The sequence below is a fragment of the Rutidosis leptorrhynchoides genome, chromosome 3 (genome assembly GCF_046630445.1).
Source record: "Rutidosis leptorrhynchoides isolate AG116_Rl617_1_P2 chromosome 3, CSIRO_AGI_Rlap_v1, whole genome shotgun sequence".
Taxonomy (NCBI): domain Eukaryota; kingdom Viridiplantae; phylum Streptophyta; class Magnoliopsida; order Asterales; family Asteraceae; genus Rutidosis; species Rutidosis leptorrhynchoides.
This window is the reverse complement of record NC_092335.1, coordinates 437,828,592-437,856,586: the sequence shown is the minus strand read 5'-3', so window position 1 is coordinate 437,856,586 and position 27,995 is coordinate 437,828,592. Positions and strand designations below refer to the sequence as shown.

Genomic DNA, 27,995 nt, shown 5'->3' with positions numbered 1-27,995 from the left:
GGTGGTGAACGTACAAAAGGTGGTGAACGTCTTGCTCGGTGCATTCACTGAATATCCTATTAGTTTTTAAAAAGGAAAGAAAAATTACATAAGTTATCCAATCAATAGACTTTTCTGATTTTGCCCACGTTTCGAATAGCCAAAAGATGCAGCAGAGGGGCAGGATTCGTTTGGTCTCAATATAATTGAGGACTGTTTGGCTCCAATAACCCGGTCCACGTACAAATCCAACTATTACTACGAACCAGAAAATTTTGATGTCTATCAATTTAACCACTTAAAATAAATTTTCGTAATTTTAAGAAATTTAGATAAGAAGTAGAAAAAATTCTAAGTCCTAAAAACTAGAATGACGAGAAATAAGAAAGAAAAAGAGCGTGTCGGAAAAAGATCGAAAAATAAAAATAAGAAAGAAAAAGAGTGACTTATAGAACTTAAAAACACTAGACTAACCCAACCTTATTACTATCACTAACTTAAAATTATAATCGCAAATTGAGATTACTAATTGGAATGATAATTGATACATAGGTAAAAGGTGTCTAAAAATATTAAAGCTTTTAAGTAAAACTATATCCCAAATGACAATAACTTAAAAAGAAACTAAAACTTAAAAAGGCGTCACAAAATTCTAAAGTACCTAAATCTTAGTCTAAAGAAAAGGCACTTAAGGGATTTTACGGCAAAGCCTAAAAATCTAGAAATAAAAATATAACTATGGCAAAAACTAAGTTTAAAACTAAAAACTAGCGAAAAATACAAATATTACGCTAAAACAATTAAAAAGGGACAAAATATAAAAATATACAAAAAGTTGTAAAAAGTACAATTTTTATAAAAATATTATTTTATATTATTTATTTTATAAAAATATTAATTTTATATTTTAATTAAACTAATTTAACTTTAAAATACAATTTAATTTAAAAACTTAAACTAATTATAATAATAATTAAGTAATTAGGGTTTATTAATAATAATAATAATTATCCGTAATAAATGCTGATTAGGGTTTCTGTCGCGGGTGTCAGGGCTGCTCCGCGAGTCGCGGTATTCGAGGCTGCAAACTCCGCGAGTCGCGGGGTTCCAATTTTCAACTCAGGTACAGTTTAAAATTGAAAATTAGACGCGTTTTTTTACTTTTTTTTATTTTATATTTTTTCTGTTTTCTGTTTTAAAATCTAAAATATTTATATAATAAAAACTTATATTTTAAAACTAAAATAAAAATAGAAAAAATATCTTAAAAATAGATTTATATATGTTTTTTTTTCGGTTTTTGTTTTTATGTTTTAAATAAAAATAAAATACTTAAATAAAACTTATATTTTTATAAAATAAAAATAAAGAAACTTTATAAAACTTAAATATTTAATAAATTCTTAAAAATATTTATATTTTTGTTTTCTTTTTATGTTTTCGAATAATTAACACGTATTTTTACAAAAGTGTATTTTTTTTATAAAAGTAAACTAAAAATGAAAATCTTTTTTTTTTAAATATTTAGCGTTGCGCTTTCGGCGTTTAAGAATCCCCGGCAGCGGCGCCAAAAATAACTTGATGTCAAAGCTAAGGGGTATAAAATACTATTAAATTTTAGCAGGAAATGCTATTAAATACGATACAATTTTACACAAGATATTTATTTATTTATAGAATGGATATACTTAAACCTTGCTACAACACTTATAGGCAGTGTACCTAATCGTACAGTAGTGTAGTTTTTAGTAAATCCAGTTCGTTCCACAGGGAAAATCTTTAAACAAAGCTTAACGCTATATTAGTTTACTTTTATAAAAATACAAATATATATATAAGTAATATTATTATTATAAAGGGGGGTTTTTACCGTTTAATGACCGGTTTATCGATTTTAAAACTTTAGTCGCAGTTAAAACCAAATGTAAAATATTAAAAATAAATACAAGACTTAAATTAAAGCGTAAAGTAAATAACGATAATGAAATTGCGATAAATAAAAGTGCGATAAAATAAACTTGCGATAATTAAAAAGTACGAAAATTAAAGTGCAATTAATTACAATAACAATAAATAAAATGCGATAATTAGAAGTGCAATTAAATATAAAATAAATGAAATAAAATAATTATGCTTATTTAAACTTCCGTAATCATGATGTTTGACGTGTTGATTTTAGTTTTATGCCCATGGGTTAATTGTCCTTTGTCCTGGATTATTTAATATGTCCGTCTGGTTTTTGTCCATAACAGTCCATCAGTCATAAATATAGAGTGCGAGTGTCCTCGTCAAATTATTCTTATACCCGAAGTTAAATATTCCAACTAATTGGGGACTTAAACTGTAACAAGATTTTAATACTTTGTTTAATAATTACACCAGGATGTCGACTGAGTGTAACCCAAGGTTTTAATATTTTGTTATCAATTATACCAAGTGTCCTTGTACATAATTTCACCCCTGTTTTAATTATTCTAGTGGCTATTAATCCATTCCCGTGTCCGGTTAAATGAACGATTATTCGTACATATAAATACCCCGCCCATCGTGTCCGATCGAGTGTATATGGTAATTTATAGGGACGCCCAATTGTAAATCTTTATATTAACATTAACAAACTATCATTTAGTTAAACAAATATAAAGCCCATTAATAGCCCATAGTCTAATTTCCACAAGTGTCGTTCTTTTGTCCAAACTCCAATTATGGTACAAAGCCCAATTACCCAATTTTAGTAATTAGCCCAACATCATGATTACTTCGGATTAAATAAGCATAATAATAACTTAGCTACGAGACATTAATGTAAAAAGGTTGAACATAACTTACAATGATTAAAAATAGCGCAGCGTTACACGGACAGAATTTCGACTTACACCATTACAACATTCGCTAACATACCCTTATTATTAGAATTATAATTAAAATTAAAATTAAAATATAAATATAAATATATTTACGTATACATATATAGAGAGAGATTGAATTTGGATGATAAAAATGATCAGAATTCGTTTGGCTTTATAGGGAATTGAGTTCAAGGGTACTCCGCGACTCGCGGCAATTTTTGCCTTCAAACTCCGCGAGTCGCGGAGTTTGAAAATACAGCTCACCCTCCTTTGGCTTCTTTCTTGCCGACGATTTATAAATATATTATAATATATATTAATTTTAAGAATTAATTATATATTATATTATATTTATGTGCATAGTTGACTCGTAATTTTTAGTCCATTACGTCGAGCGTTGAGAGTTGAATCATGTCCCGGTTCCGGATTTTCGAACGTCCTTGCGTACAATTTTATATTTTGTACTTTGCGTTTTTGAATCTTGTACTCTTGTAATTTCGAGACGTTTCTCATCAATATTTGGAACCTCTTTGATTGTACTTTGTACTTTTGAGCTTTTTGGACCTTTGCGTCTTCAATTCATCGAATCTGTCTTTTGTCTTCACCTTTTATTATTTAAACGAACATCACTTGTAAATAGAACAATTGCAACTAAAAGCTTGTCTTTCTTGAGGAATAATGCTATGAAATATATGTTCGTTTTTAGCATTATCAAGGTGTAAGCTGTGAAAATAAGGAAACGAAGGGAGTGGATTTATAGTGAAACATCCAACAGAGCAATCAAAACCGATTATTGCATCTAACCAAAGAAGATCCTAATTTCCTTAATTACCGAAGAACCAAATCTTATTACGAAGATTTCCTCTAAATTCCTTGAATTCCAGAAATCAACCGTGACTACGTCATCGGTTAAAACGAATCTGCATTTACTCATTTCACTCTTTTATGATAGCTTCACTTATACTCTTCGCGTAATCAAATTGTTTTATCCATATTACTCACTGATGATAAAACTCTATTTATTAACTCATATTCATCATGAAAACATTTTTATGGTTAGCCATGACGACCTCGATCAAATTTCGGGACGAAATTTCTTTAACGGCTAGGTACTGTGATGACCGGGAAATTTCGACTTATTTAAACCAATTCTCTATATGATTTAATATTTTCGTCATGATAAGCAATGCATTTTGACAAGTTTTATAACTTTTGTAAATGAGTTTTATATAACGGTTGACCACCCTGTTTGTCTAACGATTCACGAATGTCATAACTTGTGATAATTATATAAACGGAAACATGCGAATAATATTTATATACGAAATGATAAAAATTCACTATTGAATGATGCAATTTCAAATTAAAAATTTTACGTATATAATTGTTTTATTTTTATGATGTATTTTTTTTATAATTTATAAGAAAAACTCAATTAAATTAAAGATGTACAAGCTGTAAAGCACAATGTACAACAATGTAACTTAAATAGTTGAATCGAAATTAATTCATTTACTATTTATATGAATAGTAAATGAAACGAAATTAATTATTTTACTATTTACATGAAAGCGACATGATAGAAATTATTAATTATAAGTTACATAATATACCCCTAAAGTATTTGAGAAATACGACTTTTTAAATATTTACGATTCAAATTTGATTCAAAATTATTATTATATTATTATATTTTATTTCAATATTATTATATTATTATATTTATTTTATTATTATAATTAAATTAATATTATATTATATATCTTTGTTCAGTAAAAAACTAGGAAAATATGTATTACGCGTACAAACTTTATAAAAGAACCTTTTACAACTAATTTTATAAAACTTAAGACCAAAACAGATATATATGTATTCAAATAAAAAAAGTGGAATTTTTACTCATACTTTTACCCGTCAATTATTAGCAACAAGAGTACGAAATACCGGTCCGTGAAAACTGTCGGCAGATATTATTGAATTCTAATTCACACGTTTTATTTTTTATATTATTATATTATTTTAATATTATTATATTATTACTTTATTATATTATTATATTATATTATTATACTATATATATGACTCGATTCAATGTCTGCAATCGATCATTTTACACATACATACATATATATTACTCTGTAAGATCTTATCATTATTATTATTATTATTATTATTATTATTATTATTATTATTATTATTATTATTATTATTATTATTATTATTATTATTATTATTATTATTAAGATTATTAAGGTTATTATTATTATTATTAATCTTATATAATTATTTATATTAGTTATGTATACATAAAATACTACGACGGAGTTATGTTCGGGTGATTTACAAACGGGTTTTCAAATCGGTTAAAGTTAAGGAAATTGTGGTATTATCTAAGGAGGTTATGGGTATTGTTCGGGGGTATTGTTCGTGAATCAAAGGCCAACATTGCACTTATCATTTACGTTGCGTCTGCATATTTTTCCTGCAATATTGAACCACAATATTGATACGTGAGTTTATAGATCCCTTTTTAATTGCTTTTGCAATCTATATTTTGGGCTGAGAATACATGCACTTTATTTTATATGCAATGGACACAAGTACATACTTAATTCTACACTGAGTTTGAACCGAAAATCCCTTAGCTTCGGTAACTAGTAGCTGCCGGTTATAAGAACTGGTGGGTCTGAATAGTTGTATATGGATCCATAGGGCTTGACATCCCCGTCCGTTCCAGGTATAGAGACCCTAGCCTGAACTATAAAGCGGACGTATGCTATTTGAGTTAATACACGTTGGTTTGCGTGTATTGTACATGCTGGTTGCATGTATGTTAAAACATGGGTACTTATTATATATACGTTAAGTTTAGTTACCAAGGTGCTCAATTTCGTAGAATATTTTGATAAACGTTTCTGGATGAAACAACTGAAATCTTGTGATCCACCTTTTATATACAGATTATGCGCAACATTTAAAACTATGAACTCACCAACCTTTGTGTTGACACTTTAAGCATGTTTATTCTCAGGTTCCTAGAAGTCTTCTGCTATTTGCTTATACATTATAAAAGCTATGTGCATGGAGTCATACATGCTTTATTCGAGAAACTTTGCATTCACAAAATCATCACCATGTATCTTATTTTGATTACATTGTCAACGGATGTATTATTGTAAACTATTATTTACGGTGATTGTCTATATGTAGAAATCATCAGATGTCAAAAACCTTTGAATTAGATATTCATTTATGGTGTGCCTTTTCAAAAGAATGCAATGTTTACAAAACGTATCATGTAGAGGTCAAAACCTCACTATGAAATCAATGAATAACGTACTGCGTCAATAGCGATTTTGGAGGGTCGTTACAGAAGGAAAACACGGAAAAGCAACACGTAGCACCCCACCGATGCCACACATCATAAAACGCTGGCAGGTGGCAACGCTTGTGAAATGACGATCGTGACCCTAATTAAACGGTGGATTATAGCTACAGGTGGCATCGAGCATGAAATGACCGTTATATCCCTGGTTACTATTAACTCATTTTCACAATGAGAAGGTATGATAATTAATTTATGAGCTATTTACTTTTTTTTCTTGAAAATATAACAAGAATTGTATAATCTATAACTTCTATTAAATCTCTAAAATGATGATGTCATCATTTCACAATTTAACTCTTTATTTTGTTTAACTTGCCATGTATAAAAATATTGATGATGTCATTAATCTTAATTAATTTTAATTTAAAATTAAAATATAATTATTTATCAAAAATCTATAGTATTCAATAAATCTCTATAATAATAATGTCAAAAATAAGGATTATTTAAACTTAAACAAAATTTAAAAATTGCCATTCGAAAAAAAAGAAAATTAAAAATAATAAAAAAATATTCTACGACCCACATGATGATATCATTAATATGATTAATTTTATTTAATAAAAATATTAACATGTCAATTATATAATATATGAAGTATTATGTACAACCTTATGATAAAACATCCTCATAATCATATGTACAATATTTGAAACATTATGTACACTTTTATGGTAAAACACTCATAATCATATGTACAATATTTGAACCATTATGTACAACCTTATGATAATACACTCTTATGATCATATGTACAAACTTCAAAACAAATTGTACAATCTTTTACAAAACACATTATGAACATATGTACAAACTTTGAAGCATATTGTACAACCTTTATATAATAATTGTATTTTAATTTTTTAAATAAATTCAAGAGCCATTTGTTATTACTAATAATTATTATTATTAAAAATATAAATACTTCATTTTTAAGTAAACTTTATTATTATAATTATTATAACTATAATTATTATTATATTATTCAAATATGAGTTCTTTTTACGGAATTAATTACGTTACATATGTATGCGATATATATGTCTCAATATAAGGTTGTAATGTAGGCTTCTATGACAAGTAAAATAATAATTGAATGAAAATTGGAAGAGAATGTGAGAGAATAAATGTAGTTCATTTATCCTAACCAAATTAAGTACATTAATATGTTTGTAAAAATAACGAGAAGTTTCTTAATCGGAATCCGTACTTCCACGGGTCATTAAAATAAATAACTTTAACATCTATATTCACTTAATACTTAAAATATATCATTAAACTATTTCGTTTAATCAACCCCGTAATTTTACGGGTCATTTTACTGGTTAAAATAAAATCCCTTCGTCGAAAGATGCAAGTGACAAACAACGAAGTACGAGTAATTTACTTTACACTCAATATCCTCCGTACACGTTTCATAAAAAGAGTTAGATCCAGCAAATCCCGTTCGCCCACGTCTAAAATTACATGGAAAGATGACGTGTCACTCCTCCATTGGTTAAAACACGTAACTATCAGACATACTAAAGGGTTTTTCTACTCTGCACTCTCAACGTTTTTTCCATTTAATTTTTCATCCTCTCAACTGTGTGTGTTTACTGTGTGCAATCGCGTATCATGAATAAGTCGCCAAAGCTATTGATCTTAATTTGTTTCTTCTTTTTATTTTCAATTACTTCAAATTTAAATCTCGTTGATGCATTTTACGGTTCATCATCACCTGTTGTTCAGCTCACTCCTTCTAATTTCAAATCTAAGGTAACCTAATCAACCTTAAATATACATTTGATTACATATTCAGGTATATATATTATTTATGGTCTGATTATATGATTGACAGAGTGTTGATTGAAGGAATTTGAGATTTGTAAATGTTGTGATTTAGTAAATATGTAATTGAGTAATTGTGATATACTGATATACGTATACATTTATTTTTGTTTTTGTTTTTTTTTTAGGTTTTGAATTCAAACAGTGTTGTTTTGGTTGAGTTTTATGCACCATGGTGTGGTCATTGTCAAGCTTTGACTCCAATATGGGAGAAAGCAGCTACTGTGTTGAAAGGTGTGGCAACTGTTGCAGCTATTGATGCTGATGCACATCAAGCAATTGGTCAGGTTTGTAATTCTCTGTTTTTAGATTTTGTTTTGGATTCAAATTATTTTCACTTTGATCGTTTTTAGTTGTAGTTACTATTGGCTGAGCATTTTAAACGAATTTTGTACTGGCAATGAAAAGTTTCGACTGTAGATGCGTTGTCCTGTTCGTGTAAAAGTGTGATGAATGTTGATATGAATTGTATAGACCAAAGCTAATGAAATTGCTATCATGCGTAATCGACGACATTTTGAGAGGTGGACAGGATGATTGTTGTTTGTTGATGAATAAGCTTGTTAAATTTTAGCAAATGAAAGCATTTTAGAAAATTATATCCACACTACAATATTGATTAGGACTGTAATGACATTTCCTTTTAAAGACTGAAGTGCACCAAATATTATGTGAATTAGTTACTTAAGGAGTTAAGGATATGTTATATCACGAATTCAACGTTAACTTATGGATATCTTTCTCGTTGAAAGTAATTTTAACCTTGTGTAGATGTAAAAACTAAAAGCCGGTAGATGATAGCCGTTGACACATTAGTAATTACAAAGTTGAAATAAGAGTTTGGTTATTTCTATTCTAGAGTTTAAAGTCAACATATGTTTTTAAAATTAATAACCTTTTCTGTTTAGCTATTTACTCCTACAAGATATTTCTTTTATTAAGTTTCTTTTTGTTTCAATATTTGAATGACAAATGTACAATATGCGTGTCTAACTTATTAAGTTTCTCCAGGAATACGGGATCAAAGGGTTTCCAACCATTAAGGTTTTCGTACCTGGAAAACCTCCTATTGATTATCAAGGAGCTAGGGAAGCAAAACCAATTGCAGAATTTGCACTCAAACAGGTCATCATTTGAAATTAATGTTTGACATCTGCTTATAGAACTGGCACTATTCTCTGTTTAAAATGACATGTTATCTTATACAGTACTACATACTGAAAATAATTATAGATTTTAAGTAAGGTGTTCTGTTATCTGTAATCTCTATATGCGTGCTATAATGTATGAAGTATTCATGTATTGTGGTTCTTATACACAGGTGAAGGCACTCTTGAAGGACAGGTTAAGTGGAAAAACAACAACAGGAGGGTCAAGTCAAAAATCAGAATCAAGTGAAAAATCAGAGTATAGTGAAAAATCATCAGTTGAATTGAATTCACAAAATTTTGATGAACTTGTTGTTAAAAGCAAAGATCTTTGGATGGTTGAATTCTTTGCACCCTGGTACTTATTCTGTTCTTGTTCATAGTATTGCAAGTATGTTTTCCCGGTTACATGATGGATGTGTGTCATAGAATTGAATGTTAATATGCTCAAAAACAATTTGACTAATCATTTAAATGATATGTGAAGTATCAGAGCTTTAGTCCCTTTAGTGAATAAAGGTTTAATAACCACCATGGTCCTTTTTTTCTATATTTAAAGTTTTGGGACTGATGCCACATTGGTTTGTTTGCTGACTGCTACATTGTTTCTTTGTAATCTGCGTGGATGAAACATTCTTGGCGGTTGAATCTTACAATCTATTATTGCATAATGAAAAGTAGGAAAGTTACTCTTTATTGCATAATAATAAAATATATATATATATATATATATATATATATATATATATATATACATATATATGTATACATATACATACATATATATGTATAATATTATCATTTTATTATTATGCAATAAAGAGTAACTTTCCTACTTTTCATAAAGATTATGTCTTTTCTACAGGTGTGGGCACTGTAAGAAGCTTGCGCCCGAGTGGAAGAAGGCTGCTAAGAATTTGCAGGGGAAGGTGAAGCTTGGTCATGTTAACTGTGATGATGAGAAGGTAATATTGTAATTACAATTATCAAATTATTAATTATATTATTAATTTAAATTATTTAAGTAAAACTAAGAATTTTTTTCATATCCTCACCATCAAATCTGTTTCCCCATTAAATAGTTGTTACTGCATGTAAATGTTACAGATATCTTATAGTTACTGACGAATTATGGGTTTCAGTCATTAATGAGCAGGTATAAGGTGCAAGGTTTCCCCACCATTTTGGTATTTGGTGCAGATAAAGATAGTCCTGTCACTTATGAAGGTGCAAGAAGTGCATCAGCAATTGAATCATTTGCTCTCGTTCAGCTAGAAACTAATGTTGCACCTCCTGAAGTGACTGAGTTGACTAGTCCGGTTAGTTATTAAAATCTTTTAATTAATTTCGTATTTCCTTCTTTTGATCCTCAATGATTATAAAATATCAGTAATCGAAAGTCCCTCCAACTCAATCAATATCAACATGTCGTGACCAGTTAGGCGATAAAATATTTTTTCTATGTTCGAGCTCGATATTCGTTTATAATTCTTAACAACTCATTAAAGAAATTTTTTATTTTAAGCTTAATTCGCGTATTCAAGCTCGAACTCGTGCTCAATTAATCGTATTTAAGATCTTGAAAGATCCTTTAATAGCTAAAAATTAACTGATAATAATATCATGTAAAAAAAACTTTAAACTTAATTGAATTGACTAAACACGTACATGTATAAGTATAGCATTATTAGAAGTATGTATTGATGTAAAGTCGGCCGAGTCTGCCCACACGTCAATTTGGGGACTAGCCCGTCCTGTTTCCTCCAAAAACCTCTAAAAATCGATCAACGCTAAAAGTAGGTTCAAAGTCGGACTGAATCGGGTCTGAGTTGGTTAAATTCAAAGTTGGTCAAAGTTAAGTCAACATTTTAAATTACATTTTGTGCCCTATCTCTATGGTTGAAATATTTATGTTTCATGTTTGATATATCTATGCGTAATATATATATGCTTAACTTATTTATTAAAAAAAGTCAACGCTGGTCAACACCGGTCAACACCCGACTCGTCCTTATTTGTGTAGGATGTAATGGAAGAGAAATGTGGTTCAGCAGCCATCTGTTTTGTAGCTTTTCTTCCTGATATTTTGGACTCTAAGGCAGATGGAAGGAACAAGTATTTAGAGACATTACTATCAATTGCAGAAAAGTTCAAAAGGAGTCCCTACAGGTAAAAAAATCTATCTTATATTTTGTATTCTTTCTGTAATGGAAATTAGTTTAGTACTTAATAAATGGGAGATTGTGTTTTGTATATTTTTCAGTTATGTGTGGGCCGATGCTGGTAAACAGGCAGAACTTGAGAAACATGTTGGTGTTGGTGGTTACGGGTATCCAGCTTTGATAGCTTTGAACATAAAGAAAGCCGTATACGCCCCACTTCGTAGCGCATTTGAAAAAGACCAGATCATGTATGTTTTTCTTTGCCTTGCACTTTTGATAATCTATATGTGATGTGTATATATGGGTTGAAATGACCAAATCAAAAATATAGTATACACCCTCTGTCCCAAAATAACTACCTATTTTTGACTTTTGAAAGTCTTTCCTTTCCAACTGACTTTAAATATCTTTGTTTGTGGTATTTAATATTTGATGAAATTTATATGAACTGATTAGATTTTAAATGTGTTTTAAGTGCTATAACTTTTATCAAATATTTATGCGAAAAAAAAAAAAAAAAAAAAAGTTGAAATAGATAGATCATCATAAGTCAAAATGTGAGTTATTTTGAGATGTAGGGAGTAAACTTATATAAATGTATAATCTGACTTTAAATTTCACATAATTTTGATGATAATGATAATCTGGTTTTCAAACATAACAACATTAAAATGTTTTATACACGAAGTTTACGATTTGGCATCTTTTAAACAATTCAAACCAAATTTACCTATTCTCATTTGTGTTATTATAAAACATTCAATCCTAAGAGATAAAGCATTACCCAAATAACCCAAATCATGACCCGTGTTTGAATTTGCAGTGAGTTTGTGAAAACAGCCGGGCTCGGTGGAAAGGGTACACTACCATTAGAAGGGACCCCACCGGTTGTGAAAACCGAACCATGGGATGGGAAAGATGGAGAGATCATAGAAGACGACGAATTCTCCCTTGAAGAACTAATGGGTGATGATGTTAATCCTGGAAAAGAAGAATTGTAAGTTAAGAATATGAGAATTAAGTTAGAAAAAGGTTTTTGACCTAACGGAGTTTTGTGATTGTTACTGTAACAGTGGTGGTGTAAGTACTCATAATTTTAGAGGTATCCTTTAAAAAAAATGTATGTTACGAGTTTCTTAGATTTATCTTCTCGTTTTACACATTTACATAATATAATATTAATATTAATCAATATGCTAATTTAAAATTGGGTTTTGCTAAACGTATGTCCTTGTGGCATACGTTTAAGTTGCGTTTAGTGAATTAGAAGTTTTCTTATATATTATTATTTGTATTTGTATTTAATATTTAATAATTCAATATAATAATTTCTATTTTTATATGTGTACTAATTACAAATTTTAATATTCATAAACGTGGCCGTTTTATCTTCATTAGATTTTATGTCAGTTGGTACATCAACTAGGTGAAGTAGATCATTTTTAAGAACTTCGAATGAACTATGAACATTCATTTGTGTACTTTCACTCTTTCAAAGTTGACCCGTATATTGATCTCCTTTCACATTTACATCATTCATTTTCTTCACAGCCTCATCCCGATATGCATTGGAAGTAGGGATGGCAATGGATACTCAATTCAGTGGATATCCATCTGATCTACCCGATTATTCGTTGATATGGACGATCTAATGAATATGGATATGGATGAAAAAATATAATCCGTGGATGAAAAAATATGTTAAAAGCTTCGACGAGCCCAACACACCCACTATAGAGGATCTAGGTTATACTCACTCACTAGACTAACACTTTGACGTTGGTTAGCCTTTAATTATATGAATCCTTAGTGCACAATAATACTTAGGCGACAGTGTCGACCATATATCATTCAGGCGGTATAACCGACCATGTATCACTTAGGCGGCAGAGCCGACCATATAATAAGAATAACACAAGTGCACTAAGAACTTAAACACAAACTAAGGCTCGGAAAACTTAACAAAGAACACTTTTATTAATACAAAATACAATTACAATATTACTTACTTACAAGCTTTTCTTTTCTACTCACACTCTTCTCACTTCTTACTTCTTACTTCTTATCTACTTCTCAACTCACTCTTTTCACAACTTTCACAACTTAATTACAAATGAAACTCCTCACCCATATTTATACTTGTCCATGAAAGTTTCTACACACTAGATATTTTCATGGATAAATATCTAGATATTTCTCACCTACAAATATCTATATTATCTAGATTTTTCTACATATAAATATCTAGATATTTCTTTTACATATTAATATCTAGATATTTTCTTATACATATTAATATCTAGATATTTTTCCATACATATTTACAAATTTCATACTATTCCAAATTTGCATTGTATTTTAACACTCCCCCTCAATGCAAATATTCTTCCAACGATGATTTGCAGACCATTCCAAGTGCTTCTCTGAATTTTGTAAACTACAGTTTACTTAGGCTCTTGGTGAATATATCTGCAACTTGTTCATCTGTCTTTGTTGGCACCATTTTGATTTCCCCTTCAAGGACTTTCTCGCGAACATAGTGATAGTGAACTTCTATATGTTTTGTTCTTGCATGAAAGACTGGATTCTCTGCTAGACGAATAGCTGATAGGTTATCGCAGAAAAGCTTTACTTGATAATCTGTTGATTGATGAAGATCTTCCATTAGTTGCTTCAACCACATAATTTCTTGTGTTGTTGATGCTGCCGATCGATATTCTGCTTCAGTGCTTGACAAGGATACTGTTGGTTGTCTCTTGCTGCACCATGATATTACTCCCGATCCAAGACTAAACATGTATCCAGTTGTTGACCGTCGTGTATCATAGTCTCCAGCGTAATCGGCGTCACAATATCCAGTCACGTGACATTCTTTTGTTTTCTTGTATAAAAAGCCAAAGTTAATAGTGCCTTTAACATACCTTAAGATGCGTCGTACAGCATCAAGGTGAGGCTTCTTCGGATTGCTCATGTATCGACTAACCACTCTAACTGCATAAGATATGTCTGGTCGGCTTAGTGTGAGAATAAATAAGACTTCCGATGTCATAACCCGACCTTAACCATAAGGACGATTACAATAACATATGATTTCATCGCGAGGTATTGACCTCTATATGCGACATTTTTCAAAAACTGCATTCGTTTTTACAATACAAACCATAGCTTTTATTACAAATACAAGGTTTAAACAACTTAATAATGATTATCGTTTAGCGATAATCTTAGACTTACAAACTTTACATGTGATAATAACAATACGACTTCCAACATATTTTACATTACAAATCCTCCGATATGCAGTTTTATTTTTGACACAAATATGCATACTCGAGATCTTGCTTAAATTCAACATGTTACAGCGGAAGCTTTTAGTTATCACCTGAGAATAAACATGCTTAAAACGTCAACATAAAGTTGGTGAGATATAGGTTTAATGCCGGCAGCGTTATAAATATAGACCACAAGATTTCATATATAAACGTTTTAATAAAAATATTCTAAGTTGTTGAGCACTTGATAACCATACTTAACATTTAATCAACGTCGCATATTCCCTTTATTATGAAATCTTACTACACCGTACCAAGTGTAGTCACCGAAACGAAGTACTGTGCAACCGTTGAATACTGGTCGTCCAGTCCGGTTGGGGTTGTCAGGCCCGATAGATCTATCAACAGGATTCGCGTTTACAATACCTCATGTAAATAGTAGTTACCAAGTTACAGGGAAGTATGCCAGTGGTACAACTCAACGTAGAATATATATTTTTAATCACTTGTGTCCATAACGTAAATCATAAAATGCATGTATTCTCATCCCGAAATATTTAGAGTTTAAAAGTGGGACTATATACTCACTTTTGCCTTGAAGGTATTTATCACGACTTGGTCTCCGATAGATATCACGAACCTAACCATATATATAATATATCAACATATTTTCTTTTTAAGTAATCGTTATATATATATATATATATATATATATATATATATATATATATATATATATATATATATATATATATATATATATATATATATATATATATATATATATATATATACTTTTAATATTTTCTTAGTCCGTAGTTAGCAGTCCGATGTTAGTGGTCCACAATTAGTTGCTTAAATAAAATAAATAAAGACCCCATCGTATTCGTATTGATCAGAATTAATCTCGACCCATGGTACCATGTTGTCAAGTGACGTGTTGCGTACATAAAGTACCGTGTTGTCAAATGACATGTTGCGTACAATCATGAGGTCTTAGGATTAATCTTCTCGTGTTGTTTACGGGTGGTCCTGAAATATATAAAATCAAATCATAAGTAAATATATATGAAATATCATATTAATTAGAAATATATGATTAATTTAATTTTTCTCCAAATATTTTCGTAGCTAAACTAGCTTCGGATACCCGATCTTGTTTTAGTCGTAGTTTCTTCATTACAACTCCGTTTTTGTTGGTTCAACTTGCCACTTCCTTGGATCGAATCAAATTTTAAGAATATGAACTGAAAATACCTTAGGTTGTATTCGAAATCACAGGTTATAGGTCAAACTTTGGTGAAACTTATGAAAGTGATTATTTTCCATCATAAAAACAACATTTAATGATCATTTTTCTAAAAATACTTACACTTTGAGTTAAACCATAAAATTTTTATGTGTTAACATATTCATAAGAAATATCATTTTTCCAGAACATAAAATTCCAATTCAAAGTTCAAGATAGTTTTTAATTATCCAACCCAAAACAGTCCCCGATTGTACTCCGACGACGTAGATTCAGTTTTTAAGATGTTCTTTGTAAAACCAAGTTATATCTTGTTAAGTTAGCATATCATTATGATATATTACAGGTCTTGAAGTGTTTTAAAAGTTAAGTTAGAAGGATCTATTTAGTTTGCAAACAAGTTTGAAATCATTCAAACTATGTTCTTGTTGTTAAAATTTTACAACACAAAATAAGATAGCTATATAAATATGAATCGAATAAGGTTATGAACAAGGTTACTACCTCAAGTTACTTGGACAAAGTTACTGTAAGAGATGAGAAAAATCCTAGAATCAAAAGAGTGGTGGAGTTGGATTGAAAGGTTGGAAGTAAACTTGTTTACTTGGAAGGATTTTTGAAGTGTTCTTGAATGGATTTTCTTATGATGATTAAGGGTTGTTTTTGAAGCTAGATCTTCATGGTTATTTGCTGAGATTGTGAAAAACACTTAAGGTTCCTAAGAGTGTGTTTTTGGTTAGAGAAAATGTGTAGTAAAAATGAAAATGGAATGGAGTATAAATGGTGGTGAAAAGATGTATAAATTTGTAATATTGTGCAAAAGTCTTGTAATATGCCAAATTGATTAATCATGCATGCTAAGATCCAAAATTGGCTGACTCATGGCTGCTAATAAAGTGATTGTGATGTGTATATACCAATAGTAAATACGTATAGAAGCTGGGTATGATATGGGTACATATACCCTAGATATACGTATAAAAATCTTGAGAAAACGGAACGAGGATTCAAATATAGCTATCTTTTGTAAATATACTTATATTTTTTTTATGTATATAAATCCTTTAAAAGTGATAAAATACATATCTATACGATACATGTATAAGCATTATAAGTTTTAAGTATTTAAGTCGAAGAACGTCACATATAGTTATCGTTTTGAAAACTTAAGTTAGTAGTCTCAAAATATACTTATAACTCATTGTTATTAGTACACAATGAGATGTTAAAACATTCTTAGATCATGTTAAATATATAAAAATACATATATATACACAAACGTATAATTATCGTATGTTATATAGTTCGTGATATCATCGGTCAAATTGGACGGTCAAACGTTGTGTAAAACTCTTTTCAAAAACATAAGTCTCAACAATTTAGATTGCTTATCATGTTGGTAAGGTTTAATTTATGTAAATATTAATCTTATAAGTGTAAAACGATCGGAAAAAATCCGGGTCGTTACAGTACCTACCCGTTAAATAAATTTCGTCCCGAAATTTTAAAGTTGTACCTATTTTGCGTTCTCGGGAAACAAATGTGGGTACTTTTGTTTCATCTGATCCTCTCGTTCCCAAGTAAACTCGGGACCTCTTCGAGCATTCCAACGAACCTTAATGATTGGTATGTTGCTCTGCTTGAGCCGTTTAACTTCACGGTCCATGATTTCGACTGGTTCTTCTATGAATTATAGTTTCTCATCGACTTGGATTTCTTCAAGAGGAATGGTGAGATCTTCCTTTTCAAGACATTTCTTAAGGTTTGATACGTGAAATGTATTATGTACTTCGGCGAGTTGTTGCGGTAACTCGAGTCGATAAGCTACCGGTCCAATGCGTTCGATGATCTTGAACGGGCCTACATACCTTGGGTTCAGTTTACCCCTTTTACCGAAACGTATTACACCTTTCCAAGGTGACACCTTTAGCATAACCATGTCACCAATCTGAAATTCTAATGGTTTCCTTCGGACATCGGCGTAGCTCTTTTGGCGACTACGGGCTGTTTTCAATCTCTCCTTGATTTGTACTATCTTCTCAGTCGTTTCGTGTATGATCTCGGGACCAGTTAATTGTCGATCTCCTACTTCATTCCAACAGATAGGGGATCTACACTTCCTTCCATATAATGCTTCGAATGGTGCAGCTTTAATGCTCGCATGATAACTGTTATTATACGAGAATTCTGCTAATGGTAGATATTTATCCCATCCGTTTCCAAAATCGATCACACATGCCCTGAGCATGTCTTCAAGAGTCTGAATTGTTCTTTCACTCTGCCCGTCAGTTTGTGGATGATATGCGATGCTCATATCCAAACGAGTTCCCAGTGCCTCCTGTAGTGATTGCCAGAACTTTGATGTAAATCTACTATCACGATCAGATATAATGGAAATATGTATTCCATGCCTTGAAACAATTTCCTTTATATACAATCGTAATAGTTTTTCCATTCTATCCGTTTCCTTTATAGGCAAGAAATGTGCAGATTTGGTGAGACGATCAACTATTACCCAAATGGTGTCATAACCCCAAGCAGTCTTAGGTAACTTTGTGATGAAATCCATCGTAATACCATCCCATTTCCATTCTGGGATTTCTGGTTGTTGAAGTAACCCTGACAGCTTCTGGTGTTCTGCTTTGACTTTGAAACAAGTTAAACATTCCCCAACATATGTTGCAACATCTGTCTCTAAATTAGGCCACCAATAATGCGTCTTAAGATCTTGATACATCTTTCCAACTCCAGGATGTATCGAATATCTTGTCTTATGTGCCTCATTCAATATCAACTTCCTTAATCCACCCAACTTCGGTACCCAAATACGGTTTGCAAAATATCGAATTCCGTCTTCCCGTATAACGAGTTGCTTCTCATACTTCTTCATTATTCATTTCCTATGTTTTCTTTAGTAAGAGCTTCTCGTTGAGCCTCTTTGATTTGTGAGTTGAGATTCATGCGAATTTTTATGTTCATCGCTCGTACTCGAATTGGTTCTCGTTCCTTTCTGCTTAGAGCGTCGGCCACTACATTCGCTTTCCCGGGATGATAGCGAATCTCACAATCGTAGTCGTTTATCAGCTCAACCCACCTACGTTGCCTCATGTTCAGCTGTTTCTGATCGAAGATATGTTGAAGGCTTTTATGATCGGTAAACACAGTGCATTTAACCCCATATAAGTAGTGTCTCCATATCTTCAATGCAAACACTACTGCTCCCAATTCTAAATCATGCGTCGTATAATTCTGCTCATGAATCTTCAATTGTCGGGATGCGTATGCTATAACTTTCTTCCGTTGCATAAGGACGCAACCAAAACCTTGTCGCGAAGCGTCACAATATATCTCAAAATCATCGTTCCCTTCAGGTAACGATAAAATAGGCGCTGTAGTCAACTTCTTCTTCAGTAATTGAAATGCACTCTCCTGCTCAGAAGTCCATTCGTACTTCTTCCCTTTTTGCGTTAACGCTGTTAATGGTTTAGCTATTCGGGAAAAATCTTGAATAAACCTTCTATAATAACCAGCTAAAACCAAAAATTGGTGTATCTGCATTGGTGTCTTAGGAGTCTCCCATTTTTCAATGGCCTCAATTTTAGCTGGGTCAACCTGAATTCCTTTGCTACTAACAACATGGCCAAGAAATTGCACTTCTTTCAACCAAAATGCACACTTAAAAAATTTGGCGTATAACTGTTCTTTTCTTAACAATTCTAATACCAACCTTAAATGCTGCTCATGCTCTTGCTCATTTTTAGAATAGATAAGAATATCGTCAATGAAAACGATAACAAACTTATTTAAATATGGACTACAAACTCGATTCATGAGATCCATGAATACAGCTGGCGCATTCGTCAATCCAAACGGCATGACCAAAAATTCGTAATGACCATAACGTGTCCGAAAAGAAGTTTTCGGAATGTCTTCATCTTTGACACGTAGTTGATGATAGCCCGATCTTAGGTCGATTTTCGAGTAAACACATGATCCTTGCAGTTGATCAAATAAGTCATCAATTCTCGGTAGTGGATACCGATTCTTGATATTAACTTATTTAATTCACGATAATCTATACACATCCTAAAAGATCCATCTTTCTTTTTAACAAATAAAATTGGAGCTCCCCACGGTGAAGTACTTGGTCGTATGAATCCTCGGTCCAGTAATTCTTTTAACTGACTCTGAAGTTCTTTTAACTCAGACGGTGCAAGTCTATATGGAGCACGGGCAACCGGTGCAGCTCCTGGTACAAGATCTATTTGAAATTCTACAGATCTAAATGGAGGTAATCCCGACAACTCTTCACGAAATACTTCAGGAAAATCTCTTGCCACAGGCACGTCATTGATGCTCTTCACTTTTTCCTTTGTTTTGACTTTATTAACATGTGCTAAAATAGCATAGCACCCTTTCTTCAAGCACTTTTGAGCTTTCAAATAACTAATGAGTTTTAGCTTTGAGTTACCTTTCTCTCCATAAATCATTACTGGCGTTTTATCCTTACGAGGAATGCGAATTGCCTTCTTGGCCCACACAACTTCAGCTCCTATTTTGGACATCCAGTCCATGCCGACTATTACATCAAAACTTCCTAATTCTACGGGTATCAAATCAATCTTAAATATTTTTCCGGCTAAATTTATTTTACAATCACGGCAAATTTTATCGGCTTTAATTAGTTTACCATTAGCTAACTCAATCATGTACTTAGCATCTAGAGGTAATGATGAACAATTCAATTTAGCGTGAAAGTTTCTACACACGTAACTTCTATCGGCACCAGTATCAAATATAATAGATGCGGATAAATTATTAATGGTAAACGTACCCGTAACAAGCTCCGGGTCTTCGCACGCCTTTCTAGCATTAATAACAAATGCTCTTCCACGTGCAGATCCGTTATTCTTCTCTGGATTCGGGCACTGACTCTTATAATGACCATGTTTCCCACACCCATAACAAGTAACAGTGGCCAAGGCAGTTCTATTTGCATTGGTGGCAGGAGTCTTGGTACCGTTTGTATTTGTAGCGGGAACCCTACAATCTTCAGCAAGATGACCTTTTCAATTACAATTGTTGCACACCACATTACAATAACCAGAGTGATGTTTGTGGCATCTGTTACATAAAAGATTTCGTCCCTTGTAACCTGAGCTGGAACCACTACCCACACCTTGCGTGGTTTCTTGTTTCTTGTTGGATTGTTGATTACCTTTCCACTTTCTTTTGTTTTCTGATGTCTTGACATCGGTGTTCTTATCCAGAATAATCTGATCCATCAACTCGTTTGCCATGGTGATGGCTTCGTGAATACTCTTGGGTTTCGATGCTGTAACATTTGCTTTGACATTTTTAGGCAAACCATCTTTGTACAGTTCTATCTTCCGTTCTTCGGTTGGTACCAATTCGGAACATAGCAAAGCTAATTCCATGAATCGCTGATTGTAGTTGGTGAGTTCAGTACCAACAACTTTCAGGCTTCGTAATTCAGCTTCCAAATTCCTAACCTCGTTCCTTGGACAATACTCGTTGATTAGCATTGTTTTGAATTCTTCCCAGGGAGTATCATAAGCTACATCTCCTCCTACGGCCTTCACATAGTTTTTCCACCATGTGAGTGCACTATCTTGTAAGGTGCACGATGCATACTTGGTCATATCCTTCTCAATACAACCACTGATTTTAAACACAGACTCAATCTTTTCGATCCACCGGGTTAAACCGACCGGTCCTTCTGTTCCACTGAATGATGAGGGCTTGCAACCTTGAAAAGTTTTGTAAGTGCATCCCAAATGAGGATTTGGGTTAACTGCAGCACCTCTTGCAGCCTTGACCCATAACATTCTGTCATTCACTCGCTGATTGATGAGTTCCTGGATTTCTTGTTCCGTCATTCGGTTCAATCGCGCCATAATCTTCAATAAGAATGAAAAAAAATAATTATTCACATGGAATATTATAGATGTAGTATGTATTTACAGTACATCGTAGCTTATTAATAATATGAACCAGTTATTATTATAAAAGCCTTTTCTTCTTATTAGCGTTTTATAATTATATCTAGGGTAGTACCTACCCGTTAAAGTTCATACTTAATAGCTTAGTACAGAAATCAATTACTATCACCCAAATAATACTCAACCATGGAAAATTATTGCATTTCACACTTCACTATTTTACATATGCTTATCTTACATCAAACATTAAGCAAACCACACTAGTAATATTATACAAAACGTTATATGATCCCATGGTTTAAAACAACAGCGCATCATTTAACCCAAAACGTTTGTGTTCAAAGAAATCGCTTATAGGTTATCTTGACTGTCTCCCTGCGTTTTGGCGAAGGGGCTGAAGAACTGGATGCCGGGATAGAACTAATAGGAATAGCGGGAATAGGTGTGGAAGTATCTGGTGGAGTTGGTGCCACAACATCCTCACTAAACTTGGGATTTGGATTTTCCATTTCAGTAGCCTTTCGTTTCTTTCCTCGTTCGAACTTGTCTTTCGTAATTTCCTGTATTTCTTCATCCTCAGGATCTCTTTCCGGTTCCTCTTCAATTGATTCATTCGGAACTTGTGAGTCTTCCCCAAAGGTGTCATTTTCATCATCGGATAGGTTAATGACTGGAACACCATCTGAAGATTCTGGTTCGGAGTCGCTGAATGTGATAACAAGTTCTAAGCTAGACATCTATCACATAACAACTAGCATGTTAGTATCACATAATATTTACATATTAATTTTTTTTTAACCAACAGGGATAAGCAATAGTTTTCTAAATCAAACTGTCATAACCCGACCTTAACCATAAGGACGAATACAATAACATATGATTTCATCGTGAGGTATTGACCTCTATATGCGACATTTTTCAAAAACTGCATTCGTTTTTACAATACAAACCATAGCTTTTATTACAAATACAAGGTTTAAACAACTTAATAATGATTATTGTTTAGCGATAATCTTAGACTTACAAACTTTACATGTGATAATAACAATACGACCTCCAACATATTTTACATTACAAATCCTCCGATATGCAGTTTTATTTTTGACACAAATATGCATACTCAAGATCTTGCTTAAATTCAACATGTTGCAGCGGAAGCTTTTAGTTATCACCTGAGAATAAACATGCTTAAAACGTCAACATAAAGTTGGTGAGATATAGGTTTAATGCCGGCAGCGTCATAAATATAGACCACAAGATTTCATATATAAACGTTTTAATAAAAATATTCTAAGTTGTTGAGCACTTGATAACCATACTTAACATTTAATCAACGTCGCATATTCCCTTTATTATGAAATCTTACTACACCGTACCAAGTGTAGTCACCGAAACGAAGTACTGTGCAACCGTTGAATACTGGTCGTCCAGTCCGGTTGGGGTTGTCAGGCCCGATAGATCTATCAACAGGATTCGCGTTTACAATACCTCATGTAAATAGTAGTTACCAAATTACAGGGAAGTATACCAGTGGTACAACTCAACGTAGAATATATATTTTTAATCACTTGTGTCCATAACGTAAATCATAAAATGCATGTATTCTCATCCCGAAATATTTAGAGTTTAAAAGTGGGACTATATACTCACTTTTGCCTTAAAGGTATTTATCACGACTTGGTCTCCGATAGATATCACGAACCTAACCATATATATAATATATCAACATATTTTCTTTTTAAGTAATCGTTATATATATATATATATATATATATATATATATATATATATATATATATATATATATATATATATATACTTTTAATACTTTTAATATTTTCTTAGTCCGTAGTTAGCAGTCCGATGTTAGTGGTCCACAATTAGTTGCTTAAATAAAATAAATAAAGACCCCATCGTATTCGTATTGATCAGAATTAATCTCGACCCATGGTACCATGTTGTCAAGTGACGTGTTGCGTACATAAAGTACCGTGTTGTCAAATGACGTGTTGCGTACAATCATGAGGTCTTAGGATTAATCTTCTCGTGTTGTTTACGGGTGGTCCTGAAATATATAAAATCAAATCATAAGTAAATATATATGAAATATCATATTAATTAGAAATATATGATTAATTTAATTTTTCTCCAAATATTTTCGTAGCTAAACTAGCTTCGGATACCCGATCTTGTTTTAGTCGTAGTTTCTTCATTACAACTCCGTTTTTGTTGGTTCAACTTGCCACTTCCTTGGATCGAATCAAATTTTAAGAATATGAACTGAAAATACCTTAGGTTGTATTCGAAATCACAGGTTATAGGTCAAACTTTGGTGAAACTTATGAAAGTGATCATTTTCCATCATAAAAACAACATTTAATGATCATTTTTCTAAAAATACTTACACTTTGAGTTAAACCATAAAATTTTTATGTGTTAACATATTCATAAGAAATATCATTTTTCCAGAATATAAACTTTCAATTCAAAGTTCAAGATAGTTTTTAATTATCCAACCCAAAACAGTCCCCGATTGTACTCCGACGACGTAGATTCAGTTTTTAAGATGTTCTTTGTAAAACCAAGTTATATCTTGTTAAGTTAGTATATCATTATGATATATTACAGGTCTTGAAGTGTTTTAAAAGTTAAGTTAGAAGGATCTATTTAGTTTGCAAACAAGTTTGAAATCATTCAAACTATGTTCTTGTTGTTAAAATTTTACAACACAAAATAAGATAGCTATATAAATATGAATCGAATAAGGTTATGAACAAGGTTACTACCTCAAGTTACTTGGACAAAGTTACTATAAGAGATGAGAAAAATCCTAGAATCAAAAGAGTGGTGGAGTTGGATTGAAAGGTTGGAAGTAAACTTGTTTACTTGGAAGGATTTTTGAAGTGTTCTTGAATGGATTTTCTTATGATGATTAAGGGTTGTTTTTGAAGCTAGATCTTCATGGTTATTTGCTGAGATTGTGAAAAACACTTAAGGTTCCTAAGAGTGTGTTTTTGGTTAGAGAAAATGTGTAGTAAAAATGAAAATGGAATGGAGTATAAATGGTGGTGAAAAGATGTATAAATTTGTAATATTGTGCAAAAGTCTTGTAATATGCCAAATTGATTAATCATGCATGCTAAGATCCAAAATTGGCTGACTCATGGCTTCTAATAAATTGATTGTGATGTTTATATACCAATAGTAAATACGTATAGAAGCTGGGTATGATACGGGTACATATACCCTAGATATACGTATAAAAATCTTGAGAAAACGGAACGAGGATTCAAATATAGCTATCTTTTGTAAATATACTTATCTTGTTTTATGTATATAAATCCTTTAAAAGTGATAAAATACATATCTATGCGATACATGTATAAGCATTATAAGTTTTAAGTATTTAAGTCGAAGAACGTCACATATAGTTATCGTTTTGAAAACTTAAGTTAGTAGTCTCAAAATATACTTATAACTCATTGTTATTAGTACACAATGAGATGTTAAAACATTCTTAGATCATGTTAAATATATAAAAATACATATATATACACAAACGTATAATTATCGTATGTTATATAGTTCGTGATATCATCGGTCAAATTGGACGGTCAAACGTTGTGTACAACTCTTTTCAAAAACATAAGTCTCAACAATTTAGATTGCTTATCATGTTGGTAAGGTTTAATTTATGTAAATATTAATCTTATAAGTGTAAAACGATCGGAAAAAATCCAGGTCGTTACATCCGACCAACTTTCGATACATGGTAACATCTTGAAGACTTTTTCCTTCATCTGCTCGTAGTTTTGTATTCGGATCCATTGGAGTTGAGATAGGTTTGCAATTAAGCATTCCATACTTTTGTAAAAGATCTCGCGCATATTTCTGTTGTCCCAGAAATAATCCTTCTGTTTTCTGCTCTATTTCGAGTCCAAGAAAATGTTTGAGTTCTCCAAGCTCCTTCATATGAAATCTGATAGACAGATTCTCTCTTGTTCTTTGGATCTCCTCACAATGATCTCCCGTGATGATTAAGTCATCCACATATACTAGCACTATGGCTAGTTTTCCTTGATTTTGTTTCACAAATAAACTAGGATATGAAGGAGCAACTGTGAAACCACTTTGTACCAAAAACTCACCAATTTTCCCGTACCAAGCTCTTGGAGCCTGCTTCAAGTCGTACAGTGCTTTCTTTAATTTGCAGACATGGTCAGGATGGAACTTGTTCTCAAAGCCTCTTGGTTGCTCCATATAAATGTCTTTGTCAAGTTCTCCATGTAAGAAAGCGTTCTTGACATCCATCAGCCACAACTTCCAAGATTTGCTAATGGCTAAAGCTAGTAGAGCTCGAATTGTTGTGATCTTCGCCACTGGACTAAACGTTTCTTCATAATCCAGCCCATATTGTTGAGAAAAACCTCTAGCAACAAGTCGAGCTTTATACCTTTCAATGGAGCCATCTGATCGAGTCTTCACCTTGTAAACCCATTTACAAGATATTGGTTTTACATCTTTTGGCTTTGGAACTAAACTCCATGTCTGGTTTTCTTTTAGTGCATTAATTTCTTCTTCCATCGCTTTCTGCCATTCTCGACTTTGCGCTGCTTCTTCATAAGTAGAAGGCTCAATATGTATTGATTCATCCACATGAGCAGCATTGGCATACCTTGGATTAGGTTGTCTCGGCCTTGTGGATCTCCTTAATTCTTGTACATGCTCCTCGACTTCCTTTTGGCTTGGACGAACCTCCTCGGATATAGATTGATGTACACCAGTTTTCCATGGACTCTTTTCCTTAGAGTACGACCCTTCTCCTTCTTTTATTGGATCCAATATTTGCTCTTTAGGTTCTTCTTTTTCTTCTGGACCTTCTTCTAATCCATGAGATTCTGGAAGCTCTATCTTTTGAGGTGACCACCATGAAGACGCTTCATCAAATACCACATTTCTTGAAGTATGACACTTTTTAGTATTTGGATCACAACATCTCCATCCTTTTCTTGATTCATCATAACCGACAAAAATGCATCGAATTGCCTTCTTATCAAATTTGCTTCGTAGATGATCTGGCACGAAGACGTAGCATACACATCCAAAAACCTTGAGATGATTGACGGTTGGCTTGATCTTTCATAATTTTTCATAAGGTGAAATATACCCCATCTTTGTTTGTGAGAGTCTGTTAATCACGTACGATGCCGTTCTCATACATTCAGCCCAAAATCTTCCTGGCACATTCTTACCATGAAGCATACTTCTACAAGTTTCGGCAAGGTGACGATTCTTGCGTTCAGCGACTCCATTCTGTTGTGGAGTATTGGGACAAGTTAATTGTCTTCTAATCTTGTGCTTCTCAAGATATATATTGAACTCAGTCAATAAATATTCTCCTCCATTATCTGTGCGTAAGCACCTAATCTTATAATTGAGCTCACTTTCTACCTTATTCTTGAACTTTTTAAACTTCAAAAAAGTCTTCGACTTTTCTTTCATGAAGTAAACCCACACATACCTTGAGAAGTCATCAATGAATGTCACCATGTACTTCATTCCTCCAAGTGATGTTTGTTTCACTGGGCCAAAGACGTCTGAGTGTATGAGCTCTAGTGGTGTCTTGGACTGATGTTGTGACTCCTTGAATGGCAATTGGTGAGCTTTTCCAAATTGACATCCAGCACATATTGTATCTGTTCGGATATCAATTTGAGGAAGCCCATTTACTATGTGTTTTACCATCATCTCCTTTAACTTGTTGTAGCTCACATGCCCAAGACGTTCATGCCACAGATCAGCCGTCTCATTCTTTCGAGTCTTATCCACGTAAGCTGTTTCAGCAGATAATACATAGACCGATTCTATTCTTCTTTCATGCATAACTGGATTACCATCCACCTTTACTCTCTTGAATACGGACACATCTTCAGGTCCAAAGAGCACATAGTTCCCTTCTGCTGTCAATTGTGGTACTGACAGTAAATTCTTCTTTAGGCCAGGGACAACATACACCTTCTCGAGTTTGAGCTTATGAGAGTCGCCTTCATTTGGAATTATTGTCTTTCCAATGTGAGAAATAGACAACCTTGAATTATCGGCTGTCAACACGACTCTCTTTTCTTTGTAATCCTCCATTTCTTGCAGCTTCGTCC

The 27,995-nt window shown here is 32.3% G+C and overlaps 1 protein-coding gene across 2 annotated transcripts in view; it reads left to right on the top strand.

The window, feature by feature from the left end:
- Nucleotides 1-7,786: 7,786 nt before the first annotated feature.
- Nucleotides 7,787-27,995, top strand: part of LOC139897911 (protein disulfide isomerase-like 2-3) — a 77,761-nt gene continuing 57,552 nt past the window's right edge. The window contains exons 1-9 of one of the 2 annotated variants that reach the window (XM_071880624.1): nucleotides 7,787-7,974; nucleotides 8,175-8,333; nucleotides 9,058-9,171; nucleotides 9,368-9,552; nucleotides 10,060-10,159; nucleotides 10,337-10,513; nucleotides 11,218-11,363; nucleotides 11,458-11,604; nucleotides 12,180-12,468. In XM_071880624.1, the coding sequence (XP_071736725.1) occupies nucleotides 7,834-7,974; nucleotides 8,175-8,333; nucleotides 9,058-9,171; nucleotides 9,368-9,552; nucleotides 10,060-10,159; nucleotides 10,337-10,513; nucleotides 11,218-11,363; nucleotides 11,458-11,604; nucleotides 12,180-12,357 (1,347 nt within the window). In that variant the 5' untranslated portion in view covers nucleotides 7,787-7,833 and the 3' untranslated portion in view covers nucleotides 12,358-12,468. Of the gene's footprint in view, nucleotides 7,975-8,174; nucleotides 8,334-9,057; nucleotides 9,172-9,367; nucleotides 9,553-10,059; nucleotides 10,160-10,336; nucleotides 10,514-11,217; nucleotides 11,364-11,457; nucleotides 11,605-12,179; nucleotides 12,469-27,995 lie in introns of those variants that run through there. The other variant, XM_071880625.1, reaches the window with a different exon arrangement.